The 21,546-nt window shown below is 37.9% G+C and overlaps 2 protein-coding genes across 3 annotated transcripts in view; one reads left to right on the forward strand and one right to left on the reverse strand.

Annotated features, from left to right (window-relative positions):
• LOC112555912 (probable phospholipid-transporting ATPase IF) overlaps positions 1 to 4,913 on the reverse strand; it is a 42,168-nt gene extending 37,255 nt beyond the window's left edge. Inside the window, exon 1 of one of the 2 annotated variants that reach the window (XM_025224489.1) lies at positions 4,788 to 4,913. In XM_025224489.1, the coding sequence (XP_025080274.1) occupies positions 4,788 to 4,793 (6 nt within the window). In that variant the 5' untranslated portion in view covers positions 4,794 to 4,913. Of the gene's footprint in view, positions 1 to 377; positions 568 to 4,787 lie in introns of those variants that run through there. The other variant, XM_025224487.1, reaches the window with a different exon arrangement.
• On the forward strand, positions 4,883 to 21,139 carry LOC112555914 (gamma-tubulin complex component 3 homolog). The gene is made up of 26 exons (XM_025224497.1): positions 4,883 to 5,088; positions 5,907 to 5,952; positions 6,322 to 6,380; positions 6,509 to 6,576; positions 7,031 to 7,105; positions 8,951 to 9,198; positions 9,390 to 9,466; positions 9,727 to 9,807; positions 10,271 to 10,389; positions 12,539 to 12,664; positions 12,966 to 13,034; positions 13,239 to 13,365; positions 13,556 to 13,650; positions 14,039 to 14,110; positions 14,237 to 14,347; positions 14,615 to 14,717; positions 14,996 to 15,123; positions 15,266 to 15,330; positions 15,958 to 16,093; positions 16,937 to 17,005; positions 17,337 to 17,472; positions 17,994 to 18,082; positions 18,646 to 18,777; positions 19,360 to 19,500; positions 19,597 to 19,716; positions 20,260 to 21,139. Exons 1-26 carry the CDS (start codon positions 5,004 to 5,006, stop codon positions 20,416 to 20,418), a joined length of 2,736 nt encoding a protein of 911 aa, XP_025080282.1. The 5' UTR covers positions 4,883 to 5,003; the 3' UTR covers positions 20,419 to 21,139.
• The last annotated feature ends 407 nt before the right edge of the window (positions 21,140 to 21,546 follow it).

The following is a 21,546-nucleotide window of genomic DNA, read 5'->3' on the forward strand; positions in this document are numbered from 1 at the left end:
ATCTATTTTACACAGAGCCATTCTGCACTAATCTTTGAACCCCACCAGCTCTATCATTAGTGATTATGAGCATTTTAAGACAATTTGAAGGATATTGTGTGGCTGTTTAATGACAGGTGTGTGGACTGTGGATGCAGGTACATACATGAACAGGCATATGCATGAAGGCATTCACTTGTGCTCACAAAAGCAATGTCTCACATTGGAAACTGAGGCTTATTTGAGACATAATGACAAAATTTAACTACAAAATGCAGTTTCACTACATGCACAATAAATAAACTTGGTTGAAAAACTCAAAGATTAGCATGCATCCTTTTCATTTTACCATCAGAAATTATCAGACATGCATAACATTGTAAAAGTGTTGTACTGACCTCGTAATGATACTTTTCTAGGCTAGTTCTATGTGCATTTTTCTGCAGCATATCTTTTAAGTATTTGAACCATAAGAACTGCTGGTCACAATGCCTTGGTTCTGAACAACCAGATGCATGTAAGTATCCACCCAAATATGTCCCATCAAAGGTTCCCAATCACACCCTTCATGTGGCCAGGCAATTTCATTTGATAATGCTGTTCCCCACCCTACATTTATTTTGGCATATGAGACCCTTTCCATTATCATATTTCCAGAACCAATCACAAAGAAGTGCCTTACTGAGCACCTCTTCTTTTTTTTTTTAACCAAAGCATTTTTACCTACGTAAAGAAATAAGTTATAAGGCTCACATTACAATGTCTGCCTCTTTATAAGACCCATGTCAACAGTGCTGAAAGAAGTGAAGCTTTTGGAAGATTTGCAAGCATGCATCTACAAGCACATGTGCAGACATGTGTACTACATGCAACCAAAAATCTTCCCTTTGCAGGGTTGCAAGATTACCTCCCTAATTAGCCCTAATTTTTATCCCTTTTTTTCACCCAACTTTTAGTGTGTATCCAAATATTACCCCAAACTCCACAAATACTAGGTCTGACACTTTTGTTCATGACTCCTTTGTCTATTTTTTCCACAATTTCTGCAGAAAAAATATTTTCAATGAGCCTTAAAGGCAAAGGCATTATCTGGCATGCTTCTTATATTCAAGCATGTCGGAGGAGGCTTGAATTATGGATGGGTCTTCCACTTGCGTCCCTATTTGGTTAACCATCAGACAAGCTCCCCTGTTGACACTATTCAAAGCCGGTGGTCCATGTCAACTTTAAATCTTACACTATACCTCTCTTCTTGTGCTCACATTACAAAAAGCTAGTCACTTTTTTCCAGGTGTTCAGGTCTAAGCTTGTCTTTCTTAGGGATGTGTTGTATAACAAGAACCCCACACTCTCAGACATACAAGATTTGCCATGGGCCTACAATATGATAAAAGGTGAATGAACGTGAGCAGAATAAATAAGTAGGATGTCAAGGAGTAGTGGCAGTAATCCCTGTCTCTTTCTCTCTTTCTCACACGCACACACACGTGCGCAGACCGAGGTGCAAAACAAAACAGATGGCTAGCATTATGGGTTCTGTTAATAAACTGAAATTAGAAAAGATGACAAAGTAACAATAATAATTTTTAGAAAATCATTTAAAGAACTACTAGGGTGCTACATTTTGATGGAATAAAGATTAGGAAAGATATTATTTCCCCAAATCTAGGTAAATGACTTAGAAAAAACAGTAGAGAATGAGGCAAAGGATGTCAGAATCAACTGAGGAGGACTGCCCAAAACCGGGTCTGCTGGTGACCTGTTGTTGCAGCCCTGTGCTCCTTGAGGAGTAATTAAAAAAAAACAACAAAACTACAATCTAGGTAAATACTTGCTTTCAGTCCTTGAAACACATTCCTTCAACCATGACCATACACAGAAATAGGTCAGGACACTTCACAATGCTGATTACTATATAAAGGCCTGCACTAATGTGATAGCTGGGATAATATGTTAATGAGGTGTATCTGAATAAAATGTGACAGAAATTTTTACCTCTTTCTCTTATCCCTTTTTTACTCAGGGATAAATTACAGTCTTTAATTCCAAAAATAATTTCCTAATACTAATATAATCAGCTTAAGATCATAAAATGCTCTTCACAGAGAATCTGTGCACAACCTATGGCCCTCGCTGTAATCAATCTTGGTGTATAGTAATCAGTTTTGGTGGCTGATACTAGGCACTTATTCCTCATTCAACTTTATTGATCCCCAGAGGCAATTCAAAATAGTGCCCTTACTAGCAATCTTATATACATGATATAAAAGATAATATAAATGTACATGTTGAAACAGTGTCTCTTTCATGCCCGCATTCTCTCTTCCACACACACATTCCTCACAACAGCAGATAGAGTGGGTGACCCCAGGCCACCTCAGGCTAGTACGAGATGACTGTCAGAAGAGTTTATCAAGTGAATGGTGCGTGGAATGAATGATTTGAGGTGACGATTGATTCTGTATACAGGCATTGCATGCCTACAGCCAAACTGCAAGAGTGAAAACAACCATGCCAACACATGATCAGAAATAGTGAGGATGTGCTATGCCTACTGAGGATTTCCTGATGACATAAGGCTGCCAAAGCCCTCTGCCTGGTTCTGGTGATCTTGTAACAGATATTAACAAGGGAGACAAGACTGTTCCTATTGCCTAGGGAGAGGCTGTGGAACCAAGAGATGAAAGAAAAAGTGATGAGAATTCAATGAAGGACTGACAGATCTGAGTTTCCATAGGAGGTACAGATCCGGTTGGCTCTTATGGAGGATCATGTCAGTGTTGATGTCCAACTTAAGCTAGTTATCAAAGAAAGTACTTAGATATTTGTAAGAGTCGACTACCTCAATGGCATCATCAGGGATAATACTGATGACAGCCTGAGCCCTGTTTGTCTGAAAGTCGAAAAATCATTTTCTTAGTCTTTGAGGCATTAAAGACGAGAAAGTGTTCACCACATCAGTGAACAAAGTCAGGAAGAGCGCCACTATGATCTTGTTCCCTATCATACAAAAGAGACAGCAAGACAGTGTCATCAGCAAATTTTGCAAGAAAGGTCCTATCCATAGTACTTCGACAACTGTTAGTATACAGTATGAACAGTAGTGGAGACAAGCAGCAGCCTTGAGGGGAACCTGTACAGGTGACAACAGGATCTGAGAGAAGTAGCTACCTAGAGGAGATATTTAGTCTGATCCTTCGACCCACTTACACATTTGTACCTATAATTTTCCTTGTCTAATCAAACTGAATGATATGAGGTTGACATAATAGTTACTGTCAACTTAAATAAGGTCAAAACATAACTCTTTTTCCTTGTTTGTCCTGGAGCTGATGGAATAATTTCACTTGAACATACATTGTGCAATATTTGTGGTAAAAACAGTTTCTTTTTTCAGGTTTACAAGCAGATGCTCTTACAATTTGAATTCATATTTGCCTATAGGTCAGCATGATAAAAGCTATTAAGGATGAAAAATACATTTCACATTTTATGAAACTTTTTTGAAACTTATGAGAAAGGTAAAATCTGAGTAAATTGAAAACTTGTGACACACTCATGGTAATATATCCTCAGTCAGAATATATGTGGCTTTAGAGCATTTACAAGAGATCCCAAATGAAGTGAATGTTATCTGATACAAGAAGGAAAGGATTTAGTGTTGTTTCCTTTAATCCTTAGTATGAGCTGACTGGTTCTGATCTTATGCTCTGGGTAATTCTTAATTAGAATAAAATGATTAGGCTTGAGATGTGACAGCTGAAATAGTTTTTCCTTTGAACTCTTTCTCCCTCATGTTCTACTCTTGTACCTCATCTGTTTACTGGCTGTTAGCTTTATCATTATTGGTCTGTGCAGAGTGGGATCTATCTTGGTCGTGATGCTGCGCATTATAAGTTCCCATTATTATTATTAAACTTATTAGAGTAATACAGTGGTATAATGATTATTGAGCAACACGCAAATTTTGAAGATATGCATTTTCTTCTGCAATGGAAAACACATTTGCCACATATCAGTTGTATTGTACAGAGCAAACAAATGTCTGATCTCCTGAAGAATAAAAACTTTATTATATGTTTGATTTATAGTAGCCTATACTGGTCTGTGAGTTCTGAGATTTTGACATAATGACTTTAGTGTTGCAGAAAATACAACATGATGAAGGATTACTGTGTTATGGGAGACAATGTGGCATATGATATATATATAAATACTAATTTTATAGAATATTATGGTATACTAACAGGAGACTTTATTATATAGTAAATAGTATTTAGTAAACGATTGTATTATCTTTCTGGAAACAATATGACATGTCTAGATTATTTATGTTATCATAGTCAATGTGGTACATTCTTATTGTCATAGGAAACAAAGAACTGCCCTAGTATGTCATAAGAGACAATGTATTAAACAGAATATGAAGCGAAAAAACTCAACGTAACCAGCAATTAGCGAATAGTAAAGCAATGATTACAGTCGCTATATATGTCAATGAACTTTTGACTTTGGGGTTGAACGACAATTGCGTCAATACTACAGCAATTTTTGCAGACCTGTCCGCTTTTGCTTTCACTGAGTAATTTTTACAAAGCGGCTTATTAAAAAAAAACTGACCACATACAAAACACATAAATGACAACACCACGGTTGACACGATGGACTAGCAGCCTGCATCCATGAAAAGAAATTAAATCAAAAGTCAGCGCGGCTGATGAAAATGTGCATTTCCAAATTTTACCGGTGAAGCCAAATCTAAACAGTGAAACATTGAACCAGTTTCATCAGCCTGAAAAATATCTTACCAGCATTCCAGATGCTAAACAGTTGCTGTTTTCACACACTATATTTCTCTTTGCCCGGCGTGTTCATGTAGGACTCTACGACATGTTTACGGAAAGACCGGAAGTCAGGCTTTGCTTGTAAACTGCCTAATGGCGCGATAACCGAACATTTTCGCTCTGCAAGCTTCAAAATTGCTCATTCTAGATGACCTGTCTTGTGATTATTTTGGAAAGGAAATGTCTTCTAGATTAACAGGCGACGGCAACACGGCAGGAAGCCTACTCCAGAAGCTTTGCTGCAAGTTAACAGGACTTTGTGACGGTATGGTAGCCACTGACTCAGTTGCTGGCCTGGACTTGTCCCGAATGAGAATAAATGTTCAAAAATAAATTTGATTAAACCTTGTGTGTTCGGAAAGCTAGATAGTTTATGAAAATGAAATATGTTAAAAAATTAATAGTTCCGGTAATAGCCAGTGGCATTATGTGATGTTATACAAAGCTGATGTCTAGCTTGTTTATCCAGTTGGTCAAGAATGTTTGAGACGGCCTGTTGAAGTTCTAGATTATTATCATAAATATAACATTTGTTAGTGTGTTGATGGAAGAAAACCACATAAAATTTCAGTCAGTCTGTTCTTTTGTGCCTTTGCTCAGTTGATTAAAGCAAACAAAACACTTGCGAGTTGAACCTCTTCAGCTTCTTCTGCCCAGTCTTCACATAAAAATACCAAAGGAACAGTTGATTTGGTATTGTTGTATTTAATGGACATAGTAAATAACTGATGCACACGTTTAGGCAGAAAGTAAACTTTTGTGTGATTAACGTGTAGACCATTTGTCTTAATGCTGTAATCCAAATTACATTTAAACCTGTCTTATATGTTTCCATTTGTCAAGCAGTAAACTCCTCAGTTAAACTGCTGTAGTACATGTAGTTTTTCTTGTACAGTTCCATCTCTGACTGCTTCCAGAAGTACCTTCTCCATGACGGTTAGGCAGCTAAATTTTGCACACACACACACGCGCGCAAATATATTCATAAACACTCATTTTTCTTCTCTCTCTCTTTCCCTGTGTCTTAAAAGACTTGGTATCTTCATTTCGTTTGGTTCACGTACATCTTGATCTAATTTTCAGATGCAGTAATCCCACATTATCAGTTTGCTCTACGTATTTTAGGAAGGTAAATATAAACATTGTAAACTTATATGAGTTGAATAGTATAAAAAAAATTAATGTATATACACCTCTTTCAGTCTTCTGGTTCATTTAAAGGGACATCACACTTAAATGGCTTGTCAATCATTTTTATTGTGTTATTCTATTTAGTTCTTGACCAGATTAAAAAATAAGTTTTGTAAATAATGTATTGTTTATAAAGGGTACTTTATTTACTTGCTCTAATATTGTCTAGCTTACAATCATAACCCTGACCAGGGGAATAATTTATGAAATATTGTTTCTTTTAGTTTCTGTTCTGTTTTATGTACCATAAGAAGTTTATGAAATAACTAAAGAAGTTTTAATTTTTTCATTTTTTTTCTCTCTACAGTAACTACTCCACCATTCAAGGTGATGAATTCCAGGTTTCTGAAAAGATCAAGCGTTACTGTAAGTACTCTGGTTTTATTGAATTTCATTACACAGTATCATGACTGTAGTTAGTGTCTGTCAATGTTTAATTTACTGTGCCTTACCTCTTCACAGTAGTGCACAGAAGCTTTTTTTATTTTTTGCAGTGGTGCGGCGAGGTCGTGAAGACGATGCTGCCAGCTTTGCAGAGCTTCATAGAAAACTTCAGTCACAGGTTGGTTGGCCAACATATGTTTACAAATGTTCCCAAGCTTCTGTGCTTGATTTCATCATCAATTGAAGTAATCCTTATATAATTTTAGTATTGTTTATTCATCTATATATTCTGCCATGAATTACAATGCCAAGAGGACAACAACTGAACTTTAAGAAGTGGAGATGAGTTCTTAACATGGTTGTCAGAGAAGACTTTATTATGTCTTTCCATCAATCCAGGGCTTAGGATTGGGAGAGGTTAGATCTTGTAAGTCTTTTTTCTGGCCTTATTCTTTGATTGTACGGATTTTTTCAACTGTAATGGTTTGAAAGGTATTGTCTTAAGTCTTTTAAGTACCTTATCATTAACAGCAGGTGCAGAATGATCTTTAGTTGCTGTTTTCAGCATCCACAAGTTATTTTGAAGAAAAGAAACTGAAAAGGTAACTGTGTTTATTAAATGTTACTTACAGGGTGTTCTGAAGAACAGATGGGCTATTCTACACCTGCTTCTTTCTCTTTGTGGCACAGGGCAGGTCACACCTAGGGTATGTATCTTATGGGAATACATTTTGAGGTTTGTCCACATAAACTTGTGAATTCACATACCCCATTAACAGAAATCATAAGGTGTGAGGTCACATGACCTCGAAGGCCATTCTTGGCTGTGAAGCAAGATCAGTCTTTGCGTAGCACTCCCTGTTGTAATAAGTCTTCACACTAAGAATGCGTTGCTCAATACTGAACCACTCATAGGCTACAAAAAGGAAAAAACAACAAATGGTCTTCTAATTGGAGTGGAAATAGATAATGAAAATGATAGGAACAGTGCTTACAATCTTCAAACAAAAAAAAAGTCCTGCAAAATATGAACAATTGTGGACTTTATGAAACACCCTTTTTTTCATTCTGTAAGTTCAGTGCCTGAAACTCAGCAGTTTATTTACTATTTAATTTCAAAGTTGAAGATTTGCTCCTGTAGGCAGCAACTCCTATGAAATCTTACTCCCACGCATGAATAATGAGCTATGTCAGCATAGGTGAGGCCTACGCTGTCTCGGTAAACATACTTTACAATGGCCAGAAAGTGAAGCAATGCATCGAGTTCATTGAAAGAAATGATTGAATGAAATATTATCATGCATACTAGTGCATATATATTGCTCTTTGGGTAATGACCAAAAGTATTCTATAAAATAATACTGTCATATATATTATGATGGAATGTACACAATGCAGTCATGGTTTATGTAAACAGCAGTTCTTAAAAAAATATGTAAGTTTACTTACTTTATAGTGTTCAAATACAGTGATACCTCGGTTCTCGAACGCCTTGACTTTCGACCAAATCGGTATTCGACCAGGAAATTCGAGAAAATTTTGTCTTGGAATCCGAACAAATATTTGGAACTCGAACATCCGAACGTCTGAGATGAGCCGAGTTGAGCTGAATGGCGTTCATTCGGCCCAGCGCGCCTTGCTTGCGGCATCAGTGACAATAACCATCCCCCTTCCCTCCTCCCTCCACATTCATTCCCTCCTGCCATAAAGTTTGGTACAGGTACAGTAAATGAAACACAATTTACTGTACTGTACTGTACAGTACATTTTTGTTTTGTTTTGTTTTTTGTTTTTGTTTTAATAAATACACGTTTATTTCTTATTTCTTGTTGAGACTCATGTTTTTCTACATATTATATACAAATTAGGCCAGTAAATAGGCATTTTCTGGGGCTTGGAACGAATTAATCCAGTTTCCATTATTTCCTTTGGGTTTCATTGCTTCGGTTCTCGAACAATTTGGTTCTCGACCGTCCTTCCGGAACGAATTATGTTCGAGAACCGAGGTATCGCTGTATATTGTTACGCCTGGCAGCCAGTCCAAATTTGAGACTGGTCTGTGCAGACTGGTAGTTGTGGCAGTGATACTTGTACTTGTCATTGTTGTGACAGTCTGTGGTGACACTATTACATGTACTGAGCATTTTAGGGTGGAACTGCTGTTTTGTTGGACGAGAAAAAGCATGCTTCTGAGTGGTTGGTACAGACTCTGGAAGAAGACACTTTTGGGATACTCCTAACCCCTCTTGGTTCATCAATGTGTACATTCTGAGCAACTTGTATCAGCTATGCAGATTTACCCTATGCTGATGTCACACCTAGCTTTGGGGCTCAGATGGAGATTTGAACAGACAAAATTGTTTTTACAGTTTCATGTTCAAGATATTAATAAGTAATACGAAAGGAGTCTTTGAACGAGATTTGTGTCACCAACCAAGTAGGTCTTTAAAATTGTCAAGATGTCTGGTGATGAATAAAAGCAGGGTTTTTGGGTTGTTTTTTTTTTTAACCATTGCTGACTTAATGCAGAGAATGTTTATTTTCGTCAATAGTCATTTCTGGGAAGTTCTCTTTTTGGTCATCACTTAACATCCCATGTGACCTCAACCCCTTTCAACCCACCACAACGAGACCTGGCAGCCACTGGATCTCTTTCGGAAACTGTAACAGGGGGCACCACTGGAGCTGGTTATCTGTCACATCAGTCTCCTGCCACCAATATATCCAGTGGCATCAGCAGCATTCGTGGGAACAGTTCCGTTGAGGGGTTGACATCTGTGCCTCAGACCTTTGTGCCCAGGTGAGTCTTTCGTCCTAGCTTGCAGAGAGGCCTTTTGTAAGAAGACCAGTTCTTTACATTCCCAAATGAACAGATCGCTACAGCTTCTGCTCATGAGTTGTTTTTTTTGTGCTGGTAATAAGTATCGGAATGAAATCTGCTTGATCACACTAGGTTTTGTGAATAGTTACAGATGGAGATATGTGTTTCAGCACGTTAGGCCTACCCCAGACTTCCTGGCGAGACACCCAGAGTTATAAGGTAGACTCAAAGACTTCTTTGAAAGAAGGTATTCACTGAAACATGTTCTTACCTAATGTTACAAAGTCTGCATGCCATTTGCTGCCATGGGATATAACTTACTAACATGCAAACTAATGTTAAACAAGAGAAAATGTTTTATTTAAAGTAATTCAGATATGTCAAGTGATGTTTTGATGGCACTAAAACATTTTTGTGACTGCTAGTCAAAAGATGCAGAGTAACCTTTTCATACTAGTTATTCTCTGATCTATTTGTGTTATATTTGCCGTCTTTGTTCTTTTTCAGAAACTGCCATTGTTCCACGTTCTTCGCGAATGATTGCGACACAGCAGCAGCTTAAAGCACTGAGTCACAGAGGTGAAAATAGTAAGCAAAGAGTTGATTTTTCCCCCATTAGTTTTTTAGCTCTGAGAAACTGTTGATGCTGTTTTTGAGGTGAGGCATTTATTTACTTGAAACTGAATGATGAAGCCTTCATGATAAAATGCTAAAGGTTCTGCATCTAGAGAGCATATCACTCACTGCATGTGTTATATCCACTCTTGTGTTCAGACTGCTAAAGAAACATTAGAAACAAAATATGACGAATAAGAGCTAAATTTAAAAAAAATTGAGATCACAAATACCAGCAAGTAGATGCATGTCAACTAATTTTCATGTGAAAGAAATATCTGATATTTAAAAAAAAAATTAAGTGCTTCCTAGTCTTTTATATCTATATCGAATCCTATGAGTTTTTTAGTACTTTATTTTATTTGATAGTATATCTGACAACTCTTGGAAAAAAATGTTTTATATTGTTTATTTTATTTTTTAAAAATTGTTACAGCTTCGTGTGAAATTCCTGAGTGGGAGCTCCTTAAAGATGTGATATATGCTTTCCAAGGTATCGATGGCAAATGGATTAAATTTGATTCCACTCGTGATGGCTACAGGATAGACTATAAGGTAAGCTTCAACACCAATAGCAGTTCATTTGCAGCAGGCCTTGTTCCTTAGTAAAAACCTGTTTATTAGCTAGGAAGTGGAGATTAGTGACAAAAGTATAAGGTCATAGTCTTGAGCAGTAGTGAAGCTTAATCTTTAAATATCAATAAATCGACATAGGCATATGATTCTGTGTTTTCCTCTTTGGCAATGCTCATATCCACTTAGTCCAACAACTGCTAGCTCATGACAAATGCTTCAGGGCTAAGCTGTCACTGTTCTGTTAATGTTTTAGGATTTTAATTTCTTCTTTGACTATACCAGATGACATGACCATAGAAGATAAAGGGTTACACTGGCTCTTTAACCATCAAAAAATGCTCTCCATGACAGTGAGCTAGTACATACCTGGTGTGCACAACACTCCACTAGTCAGGCAAGCTACTGCCCTCTAACAGCGTAAAAGACCCAATGCAAGGCCAGTCCACCGGTTGTTTTTTTTATGGTTACTGGTAACCGGTGCTCTTACCTCATGTGATGCTCACTCAATGCTTTCAGTGGGTGTCATTTGTGTTACGACTGTAGCGGTAACTTGGCTCGTTTAAAGATCTGAAAATCTGCGGTGTCACACTTTCCTGTACAAAGTCACTTCAGTCATCCGTTGAACACAAGATAGAACACGTATACAGCGGCTCACACTGTAATATTCTCAGTATTATTTCAATGTTCAACAACTCAACGTTATAACCACATAATCAGCGGACTGCCACACAGGCTACTCGCATCCTCTTATTTCCAACTCACACAGAGTGCTACTAACAACTCACACAGAGTACTACTAACAACTCAGAAAAATCGAATAACGACCACCTAGGTCTACCCCAGCTTTTTATAGATCCCTTCAAAAATGCTAAAAATGCAAAATAAAAAAAAATATAAAAAAATTAAGACGCAGTACGCCCTGGCCTTGACATCGCCACTTCCTGCCAAGGCACCGTCAAACTAAAAATACTCAATTTCGTAACAATTTGTATTAGGCATTGCCAGCTGCAAATCATTCATCATTTTCCCTTGTGGCACTGGTCTTCTTTTCTTTGAGAAAAGACTTGTGCTTTTCAGCAGTGTCAACTGTGTTACAGTTTTTTTTTTTTATGTTATAGAGAATTCTTGTGCCACTTCTTTTCCTTGAGGAAAGACATGTACTTGACTGTCAGTATTGTCTGTGCTACGCTTTTTATTGTTACAAAGAATTCTGATTTTGCAGGGAACAATACACAGCTCCTTCGGCCTCTGAGGGCTTACCATCTGCTCAAGTGGCGGTTAGTGGTGTTCTTAGATGCCAGTGCCCATTCTTTCACCTCAGGTATCCCAATCGCTTTACGGGCATGCCCTAGAGGGGTAGGCAGTTGGATTGCCTTTCTTTCCATTGTAATGTTTTACCCTGTCCGACTTGTCCTCAGTGTGCCGGTGTTCATTTTGGTTTCCTTTATTGAGAAACTTTTCCACACACTCTGTTTCTGTTGTGGCACTGTTGTGGTCAATTGTGACAGTGCAACAGGCTGCCTCCTGCTTCTCAGGTGGTTATTTGTTCTTCACTCCAACTTAATCTTTATTCTGCTATGGTCACATGCTTTGGTACAGTCAAAGAAGACATAAATTGTGAGAGTAAATTCTTTTTCTTTGAGACTTACCAGACGACATGATGTCAAGGCCTTCCCGACCTTCCCGCTGTTTGGGTAGAGTGTGGGTCAAAAAAACTGGTGTATTGGCCTTGCATTGGGCCTTTTAGTGCTGTTAGAGGGCAGTTGCTCACCTGACTAGTGGAGTTTTCTGCATGCAAGGCATGTGCCAGCTCACTGTCAGGGAGAAAACTCTTTGAGGGTTAAAGGGCCAGTGTAACCCTTTATCTCCCTATGGTCATGTCTGGTAAGTCTTGAAGAGTTGAAGACAGAAATTTTATGTTGTGATTGATGCATGGATCCATAGGTTTGAAAATTGATTACCTTGAATTGACAAGTTACTGCATGCAACAGTCATCATGAGCATTTAAGGGTCTGTACAGAGGTTGGTAACTTAGTATATAGGTCGTCTTGTACTTAATGCTGCATTTGTGTCTATCGGGCATTTTAATGTTTTGTTTTTTTTTGTTAATTGTTTTAATTCACGATAGGCTGGTATTCCCAAGGCAACCCGCCATCTGATCAGCAAATTAGCTGAGTGTGGGTGGCTGTACAACAAAGTGCGCATTTATGTTGAGTCACGCAGTGCAGATAAAGCTTTTGGCCTTGTTGGACAGGTGAGAGCCCCCAGATTTTGAATACTAGTGATGCAGTAGTGTAAGCTAGATCATGATACAGTTAAGGAAGTGAGTTCCGTTAGATGCAAAAAATTCTGCCATGCCACTTTTCTGTCAAATTTATATATAACTACAGAAGAATTACAGACAGGTGTCATACATTGATTTCATGTTTTAGATATGTATATGAAAAGAAAATGTTTCTCAGGTTTTCATTCTAAAGTGTTTCCAAATTGTGTTTGTTTAGATGAAGGTAAAAAATACAAAATGTGAGTTGAGCAATACATGTTATGTTTTTCAGAGTTTTTGTGCTGCCCTGCATGAAGAATTAACAGAATACTACCGCCTCATTGCTGTTTTAGAGGCACAGGTAAGGCTGCTACTTATATACTGGTAATAGTTGAACTTGATTATGCCGAATATCACCAAGAAAATTCTGGTTGAATATTCTTGTGCTTCATTAATGGTTCTGTTAGCACAGTCACAATCCAGCTTGTTGGATGAGGTTTCCAGCAAACAGCACTTGCCTTGAAAGTGATGTAGACTACATTGCTGAGTATTGTTTACCTTGCAGCTGCAACAAGAGCAGGACCAGGGCATCAGCGATGGCGAAGGTCTGACTCTTAGGCGGCTTGTTGTGTGGACCTTTGACCCGCTGCTTCGACTGAAGACGCTGGCAGCTCTGGTGGATATATGCAAAGGTTAGCCCTTCTCAATCATATTTCTGCAGCAACATAATATGAAGCTGCTGGCTTTAGCTGCCGTGTTTTACTCAACTATGTGCAGATGCACATCCATATAATTTGAGCAACTTTGATGTGTGTGATGTAGCATTTGTGACAGACGCAAATTTGAGCATCTTTGATATGTATGAGGTAACTCTTGTGACAGGCAAAAAAGGAGGCGCTCTGGCTTCTTCCATCTTCTCTTACATGCAGCATGGCGATCCATATGTCAGAGGCCTCATTAAACACACCCTTACCTTGGTAAGATGGAGTTATCTTTCTCAGGAAAAAGGGAGGGGAAGCAGAGACTAGATGTAAGAAAGTAAGAATACAGAATATTTCATCTCATCTCTTCATATACAGCATGCGTGTGCACATACACACAGAGCAAGAGAGAGATCATATATATATATCATGCACATACACACACACACCCACGCACACTTGATATTGGAAGGTGGGTGTGCTTCTAAACTGCATCTTTATTTGTTATTTCTTTCCCCTTTCCCCTCGTTTAGATTCTGCTGTCTCAGTTCTACTTCTGACACTGTCCTTACTTTATTCTGAAACATCATGGTTTTTTTTTTTCTCCACGTACTGCTCATGGTTCCTGTCATTACACATTTTTCTATCTCTTTTTCCTTTTCAGGTGTCTCAGCCAATCTATGCCACATTAATGCGGTGGGTCTATGATGGCGAACTAGAGGACACTTATCATGAGGTAGCCAGGTTATTTTTCTGTTTCATCATAAAAAAATGTAGGATTTGTGCTAATTTTCATTTCTTTCATTGAACTTTATCTTCTTGCAGTTTTTTGTGTGCTGAATGCAGGTTGCTCTTTTTTCAGTTTTTTGTTGCTTCAGATCCAACTGTGAAAAATGACCGGTTGTGGCATGACAAATACAGCCTGCGCAAGTCCATGATTCCAAGTTTCCTTTCTTTCGATCAGGCTGGCAGAGTAAGCCACTTGAAATTGTTTTGTTGGTAAGACAGACATCAACAGCACAATGAACATGAAAACAAACAGTAGACTTATTAATTTAAGCAAATGTATAAATATTATGTTGTCACTCTTTTAGTATCTGTCAGCACACTTAGAAGATCAAGAAAAATGTTCATCATCTTAAAAAGGGGGCATTAACTCAAGAGGCATTTTTAGACTTGACAGAATGTTTGTAGAACTTGTTTACCACTCAGCTGAGGAGCTGATTCTCTCTCACTACAGATTCTTCTCACTGGCAAGTCCATCAACTTCTTGCGACAAGTCTGTCAAAACCGCACTCCCATCAAAGATCGTGAATCCGCCATGGCTTTGAACATGAAAGATGGTAGGTAGATTTTGTGATAGAAAATGCCATTGCTGAAAAGATTTATGACTGTTGATAAAAACTGTGAGCCTGTCAAATAAAGTGCACATGTGCATAAATGCTTTTAGATATGCTGGACAGCTATCTGAACAAGATGTTAGACTAATATCTGAAAAACCTGAAGTAGTTCATGCCCAAACCCTTTCTTGGTTGACCCTATTGACTGAAGGTGCAAGGAATTCAGAAATGTGTTGAATTATGCAAATCGTTGAAGTGTCATGATATGGTTTGTGCGGCAGCTGAGAGCATGCTGGTACAGGACCTGGAGACATCCTTCCAGAAACACATGGATGCCGTCTATTCACAAACGAGTTTGCACCTTCTTGAAGTGCTGCACACCCAGTACAAGTTTATGGATCACTTGAAGGTAGTAGGCTGGATGTGTGTATGCACAAATGGGTGGTAGATATGAATCTGTCCACCCAGAGATCAAGAGTTTTCCTGCCTTTTTAATCCCCTCCTTCATTCTGACGTGCTCTGTGACCAGTAGCTTTTATGGTTTGTTTCAGGCCATGAGGAGATACTTGCTTCTGGGCCAAGGTGACTTCATTCGACATCTCATGGACTTGTTAGAGTATGTTGTTCTCTAAGAATCATGTGGCTGTGTCATGGAGATTTTCAGTTCATCAGTAACATCAGTTTTAAGCCTTAGTGTTTTACATTTATTGCTAGCTTGTTTCTTCTTTGGCTGTACAAGATTACATGACGATTGGAGGGTTACCCTAGGTCTTTAACCATTGAAAAGTTATCTCCTATGGTCATGTCATGTTGTAAGTCTTGAAGGAGAATTTACTCTCAAAATTTTATTTTAGCTTTCTTCAGTAGATTTTTGTATCATCTTGAACACCACTATCATCACCATTTAGATATCTGTTTTTTTAGCCATGTATCATCCTATTTTATTCTAGTGTTAATATATTTAAATATGTTAGTTTGCATGTGAGGTTATTATACCATGATTGTTATGTTCTTCTTATGATGGCTTTTTGAACAAATATATTCAAAGCAGAATTCATCATGATCAGTCTGTAAAAATAAAAAAAAGGGTGGAAACGAAGCAATATAAAAAAATCCTGTAAAGTGTTGCTTCAGTCATTTTGTATTAATTTCATTTTTTTTTATTTGTCATGACATCATACTGTGTTGTCACATTCTTAGTCTCTGTCTCATATACCATACTGAAAGGTTCTTGATTTTGCAGGGAAGACCTGGCCAAACCTGCCACAAACCTTTATCTTCACAATCTCAATGGCATTTTGGAGACTGCCATCCGTGCGACCAATGCTCAGTATGACGATGCTGACATTCTCAAGCGCCTTGATGTCCGACTTTTAGAGGTCAGCAAAGTCCTAGTTCTACTGCTTTACCACTTGACTACCCTATTACTCAGGATTTTACTGCTGTGCTACTGGCCACAGCCAGTGCTTTTGATTAGTCCTCTCATTCATGCTAAATAGGCAGCTTATTTCTCTAACGATGCTAAAGATAAAAGAAGTAGACAAGGAGTAAACAAAGCAAATACCTACACATACAGTTGAAACAGTTCTCACAACATTTTAAAGAGCATTACTTAAACTATAATTTGCTTTTTTTCAGCATAGTTTTTCTTTTTATGAGGATGGGAGTGTGGTAAATTGAAGTGAACGGAGGTTAATGAAGACTTTTGATCTGTTGTTGTGATATCTGCAAAACATGTCACAAAGCATGATTTTTATTTAAAGTTCTTTTCGTGATATTAAAATACAGAACATATAAAATAATTTTACAAATGACGTGTATAGTTTTTCTTCCCTTTACGAGACTTTGAAGTATCTTGACCAAAATGTGTGCATGTGTGGGTGAGTGTGTACAGTATAGTAGTTAAAGCAACATTGATTATATCTTACAGACCTAACCTAATAAGTTATCTGATGTCAGTTTTAATTTAGTCATTTCCTTGGGTATTATGGATTAATTTCCCTTTCAACTTTCTGCATCCTTTCACATTTTGTTCTTTTAAGGAAAATTTGTATAAAACACTTAAAAAAGAAATACAGAGGCAACTGTTTGTTCCCAGAAAGTACTGCATCTCTGTTTCATTTTGATTTATTTTGTGTATATGCCTTTAAGACTGTTTTATATGCTGGAGTGTAGTGTCTGACCTTTTGCTAAAGCTTCGGTTGTTAATCTCTGTGCGAAAGGTTTCACCTGGTGACACTGGATGGGACGTGTTCAGTTTAGATTACCATGTTGATGGACCCATTAGAACGGTGAGTGCCTCCCAAAATCTAAAGCTGCTTCAGGAAGTTGTTGAAAAACTTTTAACTCATTGTATGTAGTTGCACTTAAAATTGTCATGCACATAGGAACCACTTACATCATATGGAAGGTGAACAGTGTTTATTATGTCACAGAACTTTGTCAAGTGTGCATGTATGTGTCAAAGTGAAATCATTTTTTGGAAGGTGTACACATTTTGCACATGTATAATTAAAATTCTCTATGTTTCTTAGCTTATGGTAGACTTGACGCTGAAAGTAGAGCTGCAAGTTAAACACCTGTTTCTAGAACACAACATTGCAATATGAGTTTTGCTGTCAGGTATTCACACCAGAATGTATGATCATGTATCTGAGAGTCTTCAACTTCCTGTGGCGAGCCAAGCGTATGGAATACATCCTTGCACTCATCTGGAAAAACCAGATATCCCATGCTCGATGGCTTAAAAGCATTCCAGGTGTTTATTTCTACTCACCTCCATTTTGGGAATTAAAAGCCGTGTTAAGGGTCCAGGTGTCTGAGGGTTTTTTGCAGCTGCTTCTTCACAATCTTTAAAACTTGGAGCTCCTAGGGATTCCCCTATTTAATTTTTTTTAAATATCGTATTCTTTTCTGTTGAAAATCAAACATTGTATATATATATATTTTTTGAAATGTCATTCATTAAATGAAATTTGGGTTCAGACCTTTCCTCATTCTTCTGTCCGTCTATTCCATTGCTTTAAACTTATCTTTAGAGCTTAAAGTCTTATGTAACAATTTAGTATTCATGCCAATCCTTAAAAGCGTGTTTCTAACATGTTGCTTTTCTGTTTAATATTTGAAAACATTGCTAAACTCCAGGATATATCAGAATATATCAGATTTTCATTTTCGAAATTGTGGTATTCAGGTCTGTCTTAAGAGGGGGATGTATTGTGGAAAGAATTAATTTATAAAGTTTTTTTTTTTAAAACTGTGTTTTTGTTTTAATTTTAGAATTGTCAGGTGTTTTACACCAGTGTCATCTCCTGGGCTGTGAGATGGTGCATTTCATACAACAGGTGCAGTACTACATTAACTTTGAGGTCAGTCTTTGATATGCTCAGCCACTGCTTTGGTGTATTTCATTTTCTTTTCCGTTTCAGTTTTATTTCTCATATTTGTTAGGGCAGTCTGGTAGTGCAATGGTTAGCGCCTGTCACCAATGCAATGAAGGCTGACTGATCTGTGTTCAGCTCTTGTTCTTTCTCTGCATGTGGCATCTGTTTACAGGGCTGGGTGTCTTGCTGTGAGAGCCTTAATTGCTGGCTTGGCGCACCCCCCTTCCATTTTTGTTTGTTTTGCAAATCAAAGTATAAAGGGTTAGAAAAGGAATCCTTTGAAGTACAAATTAATGTAAATGGAAAAAATCACACAATTCAACTGGCTCAGCAATATGAAATGAGATTGTATGAAGAAATGCACCAGAAGCATAGATAAATTTAGCTGGGACTTTGAAATGTATGATCACAAAAGATGGTAATGGAATTAAATTGAGTTATTCTGCTTTGAACACTCCCTTTATGTATTCTGCAGTTCCAGACTTTGTGCTATTTCATACTTAGCTTTCTCCATGACTTAAGGTCCACATCAAATGTTCTTGTGCCAGGTGCTAGAGTGCTCTTGGGATGAACTGCTTAGAAAGGTTCGCGAGGCTCGAGACCTGGACCACATCATCGCTGCCCACCAAGTCTTCCTGGATATGATCTTGTGCAGATGTTTGCTGGATGAAAAGTCACGCGTAAGAATCTTTGTGTCCCTTGGTTTGTAGCAAGGCTTGTGATGGACAATTGTGAGCTTGGTACATATTTTGATGCAACTTAAGATTTGGCGGTGGTTTTATCTTTTTTTCGGGTGAGAGCATCATAGAATATATAAAAAAATATTTTTTTTCAGACTACTGTAGACTGTTGCTGCTGTTAAAGTAGTAAGTTTTTCAGTGAGCCTTAACCAGATATACCCATTTGAGTAGTCAGCCCTGTAGTATTCTGATGGTGAAAGGATTTTTTGAACATGTATGTCACTGGGGTCTATGTAATATAAATTTGCTTCAGTAGTGCATTAACTCTAGTTAGCTCCAGTCATCATCATTAATGATTTTCTTCTTGCATTTAACACTACACAATATATCATGATCCTGCAATAGATTGTTTTATTAATTAAACAAGCGAAGATTTCTTTATCCAAATTTAGACCAAATGCATTAAAACTAGCAGCTGGGCATCGCAGCCAACTTTCGGAAAGTTTTTAGGGGTCAAGCAGAACAAAATTTTTTTGTTACCCTTTTCTGTTGATTAAACTGGACGGAAATCTTTCTTATCAGGATATCCTAACTCAGCTGCGCACCATCTTTGACCTTATCATCCAGTTTGAGAGTGCCCAAGACAAGTTTTATCAGGCAGCTAATGAAGAACTGGAGGTTCGACGACGTTACGAACAAATCCGGCAGAAACGCACAAACCAGGTCTGTTGGAAGCTATTAGAGACTTTCTTTGTTCGCAGAAGATTTTTTTTTTTTGGTGGCAGTCTAAACTCAACATTTTTCTTTTATTGATTACAGGGAGAGTGGGCAGTGACAGATGCTGAGGAACAAGAAGAGAAGGAGAGAATAACAACTTTCTTGCGAAACATCATTCCATCGACACGAGCTCAGATGACCGTTCTGGCCCAGTCGTATAATGTACTGTACCTCCCTTTTTTTCCACTAATATGATGCATGCCTGCACTAAAAAATCTACTACGTTTGGCTGTTAACCTTTTTTTTTTTTTTGGAGTGGGGGGACCTCTGCTATTTATCATAATCTGTCATTACTAAAATGTGTATATGGATGCTCCTTTGCTATACTTTTAAAAAGCAAGCTAGGACAGCCATGTTTGAAGATGCAGTATGAAGAATCATGATTGCATACGAAAGGGCTCACTTTGTAGTCAGTGTGTGGCAGCTTACTATTCAGGTCTTTGAGTTAGCTGCTGATCATGATTTGTGCGAGAGTGAAATGAGGATTAGGACCTGGTGTTTAATTGGAAAGACGTGGATGAAAAGCAGTGAAAGATGGCCGAGTTAGATTCCTCACTATATGTAGCATCATATGGCAGAGTCAGTGAGAAAAGCATGATCTTGTGCTACTGAGAGGCTGATCAAGAATTGTGTAGGAAACCAGTTGCAGCATGGTGAGATAATCTTTGCATTATAACCCATTGCCTTTTTCTTTGTCCCCAACAGGACATGGTCCAGCGATTTCTCATTATGGTTGCTGCACATCCTGATGTCAGCCTTGGGTTCCTCAGTTTTCGTTTGGACTTCAACCAGCATTACAAAGTCAAGGAACCCAACATGCGCTCACCACTTATGTCTCTTCAACAGCGGATGCATCATGTGTGAGGTTCAACATCACTTCTTGCCACGAAGCTGCAGTCTGTGTTGATATGTCTGTACCATCGCCAGTGCTGTGCGATTTGGGATGTTTTTATCTCCAGCGATGGTTTTGCATCTGTACCATCTGTGCAATTTGGGATGTTTCTTCTGAACAAGGCTTTCAGCTGTTGGGTACTGACAATTGCTTTGATGTAAGGCTGGTGTTATGCTTTGCAGTTCAGACTCTTGATGAAGTTGCTCAATGTTATCATGAGAAGTACAGTATCCCCTACTTGTCGCAGGTTTGTCGTGAAATAATTAAAAAGTTATGATGATTGTTACAAGAGTAACTCTTGGGAGATTGTTAGGCAGGTCACAAAAGCAAATTTTGACATTTCTGTCTTGAAGAGACAAAGTTACAAGGCATCTTGAGAAAGCCTTATTTAATCCCATGATATGCTGGTCTGATTTTAATCAAATGAATCCAAATAGTTTATACACATTTTCTTTACAGTGTGAATACTGTTGTGAAATGTTTTTAAGTTTTGGTAATACCTGAATGTGTGCAATACTTGGTACAGGGATTTACAATATTCCCCACTTATCCCAGTTTGTTTTGGAGCCAGCAAACCCCCCACAATAACCACAAGTTCAAACAGCAGATCAAAATGTTTAGTGCCTTAAAGCTTGTATGAGGTGATGGATGATAAATATCATTCTGCCACAATAAAGAATGAAGAAAATGCAATTTAGTGCTCTGTTTAATCCTGTTGCTGTACTAAGTCTTTGCTTGCTTTTATTTTAAGTAACAGTTGGAAACGTCTTAAATGTTTAGAATTCATGTTGGTTTTTTTTTTTTAATTCAAGAGTTTTACATCGTAGACCATTTTGGTAAAGTAGTAAGTGGAAGGAGGCATCATCCTGAAAGCTGACCTCAAGAAGAATGTGCTCTTAACACCTTGTCTTCAATGACCTATAAAAGATTAGTGGATGACCGTTACCTTATTTATGTGATTCGTGCCGATTGTGTACAGTTTTTGCTGGATGATGCTAATATTATCAAACACTGTCATGCTGCAGCTCAACAATATTTTTCCTCAAAATGTCTGGATAACTCTTTTTCAGTCATTACAGATTACTAAGAGAAAATTAGGG

This window comes from Pomacea canaliculata, linkage group LG14, assembly GCF_003073045.1.
Source record: "Pomacea canaliculata isolate SZHN2017 linkage group LG14, ASM307304v1, whole genome shotgun sequence".
NCBI lineage: Eukaryota > Metazoa > Mollusca > Gastropoda > Architaenioglossa > Ampullariidae > Pomacea > Pomacea canaliculata.

Coding starts and splice junctions, on each gene's coding strand:
- LOC112555914 (XM_025224497.1), top strand. CDS start 5,004: ATGTCTTCTAGATTAACAGGCGACGGCAACACGGCAGGAAGCCTACTC. Junction 16,094..16,936: donor TTGATGTCCGACTTTTAGAG/GTCAGCAAAGTC, acceptor TCTGTGCGAAAG/GTTTCACCTGGTGACACTGG. Junction 19,501..19,596: donor GGCAGAAACGCACAAACCAG/GTCTGTTGGAAG, acceptor TATTGATTACAG/GGAGAGTGGGCAGTGACAGA.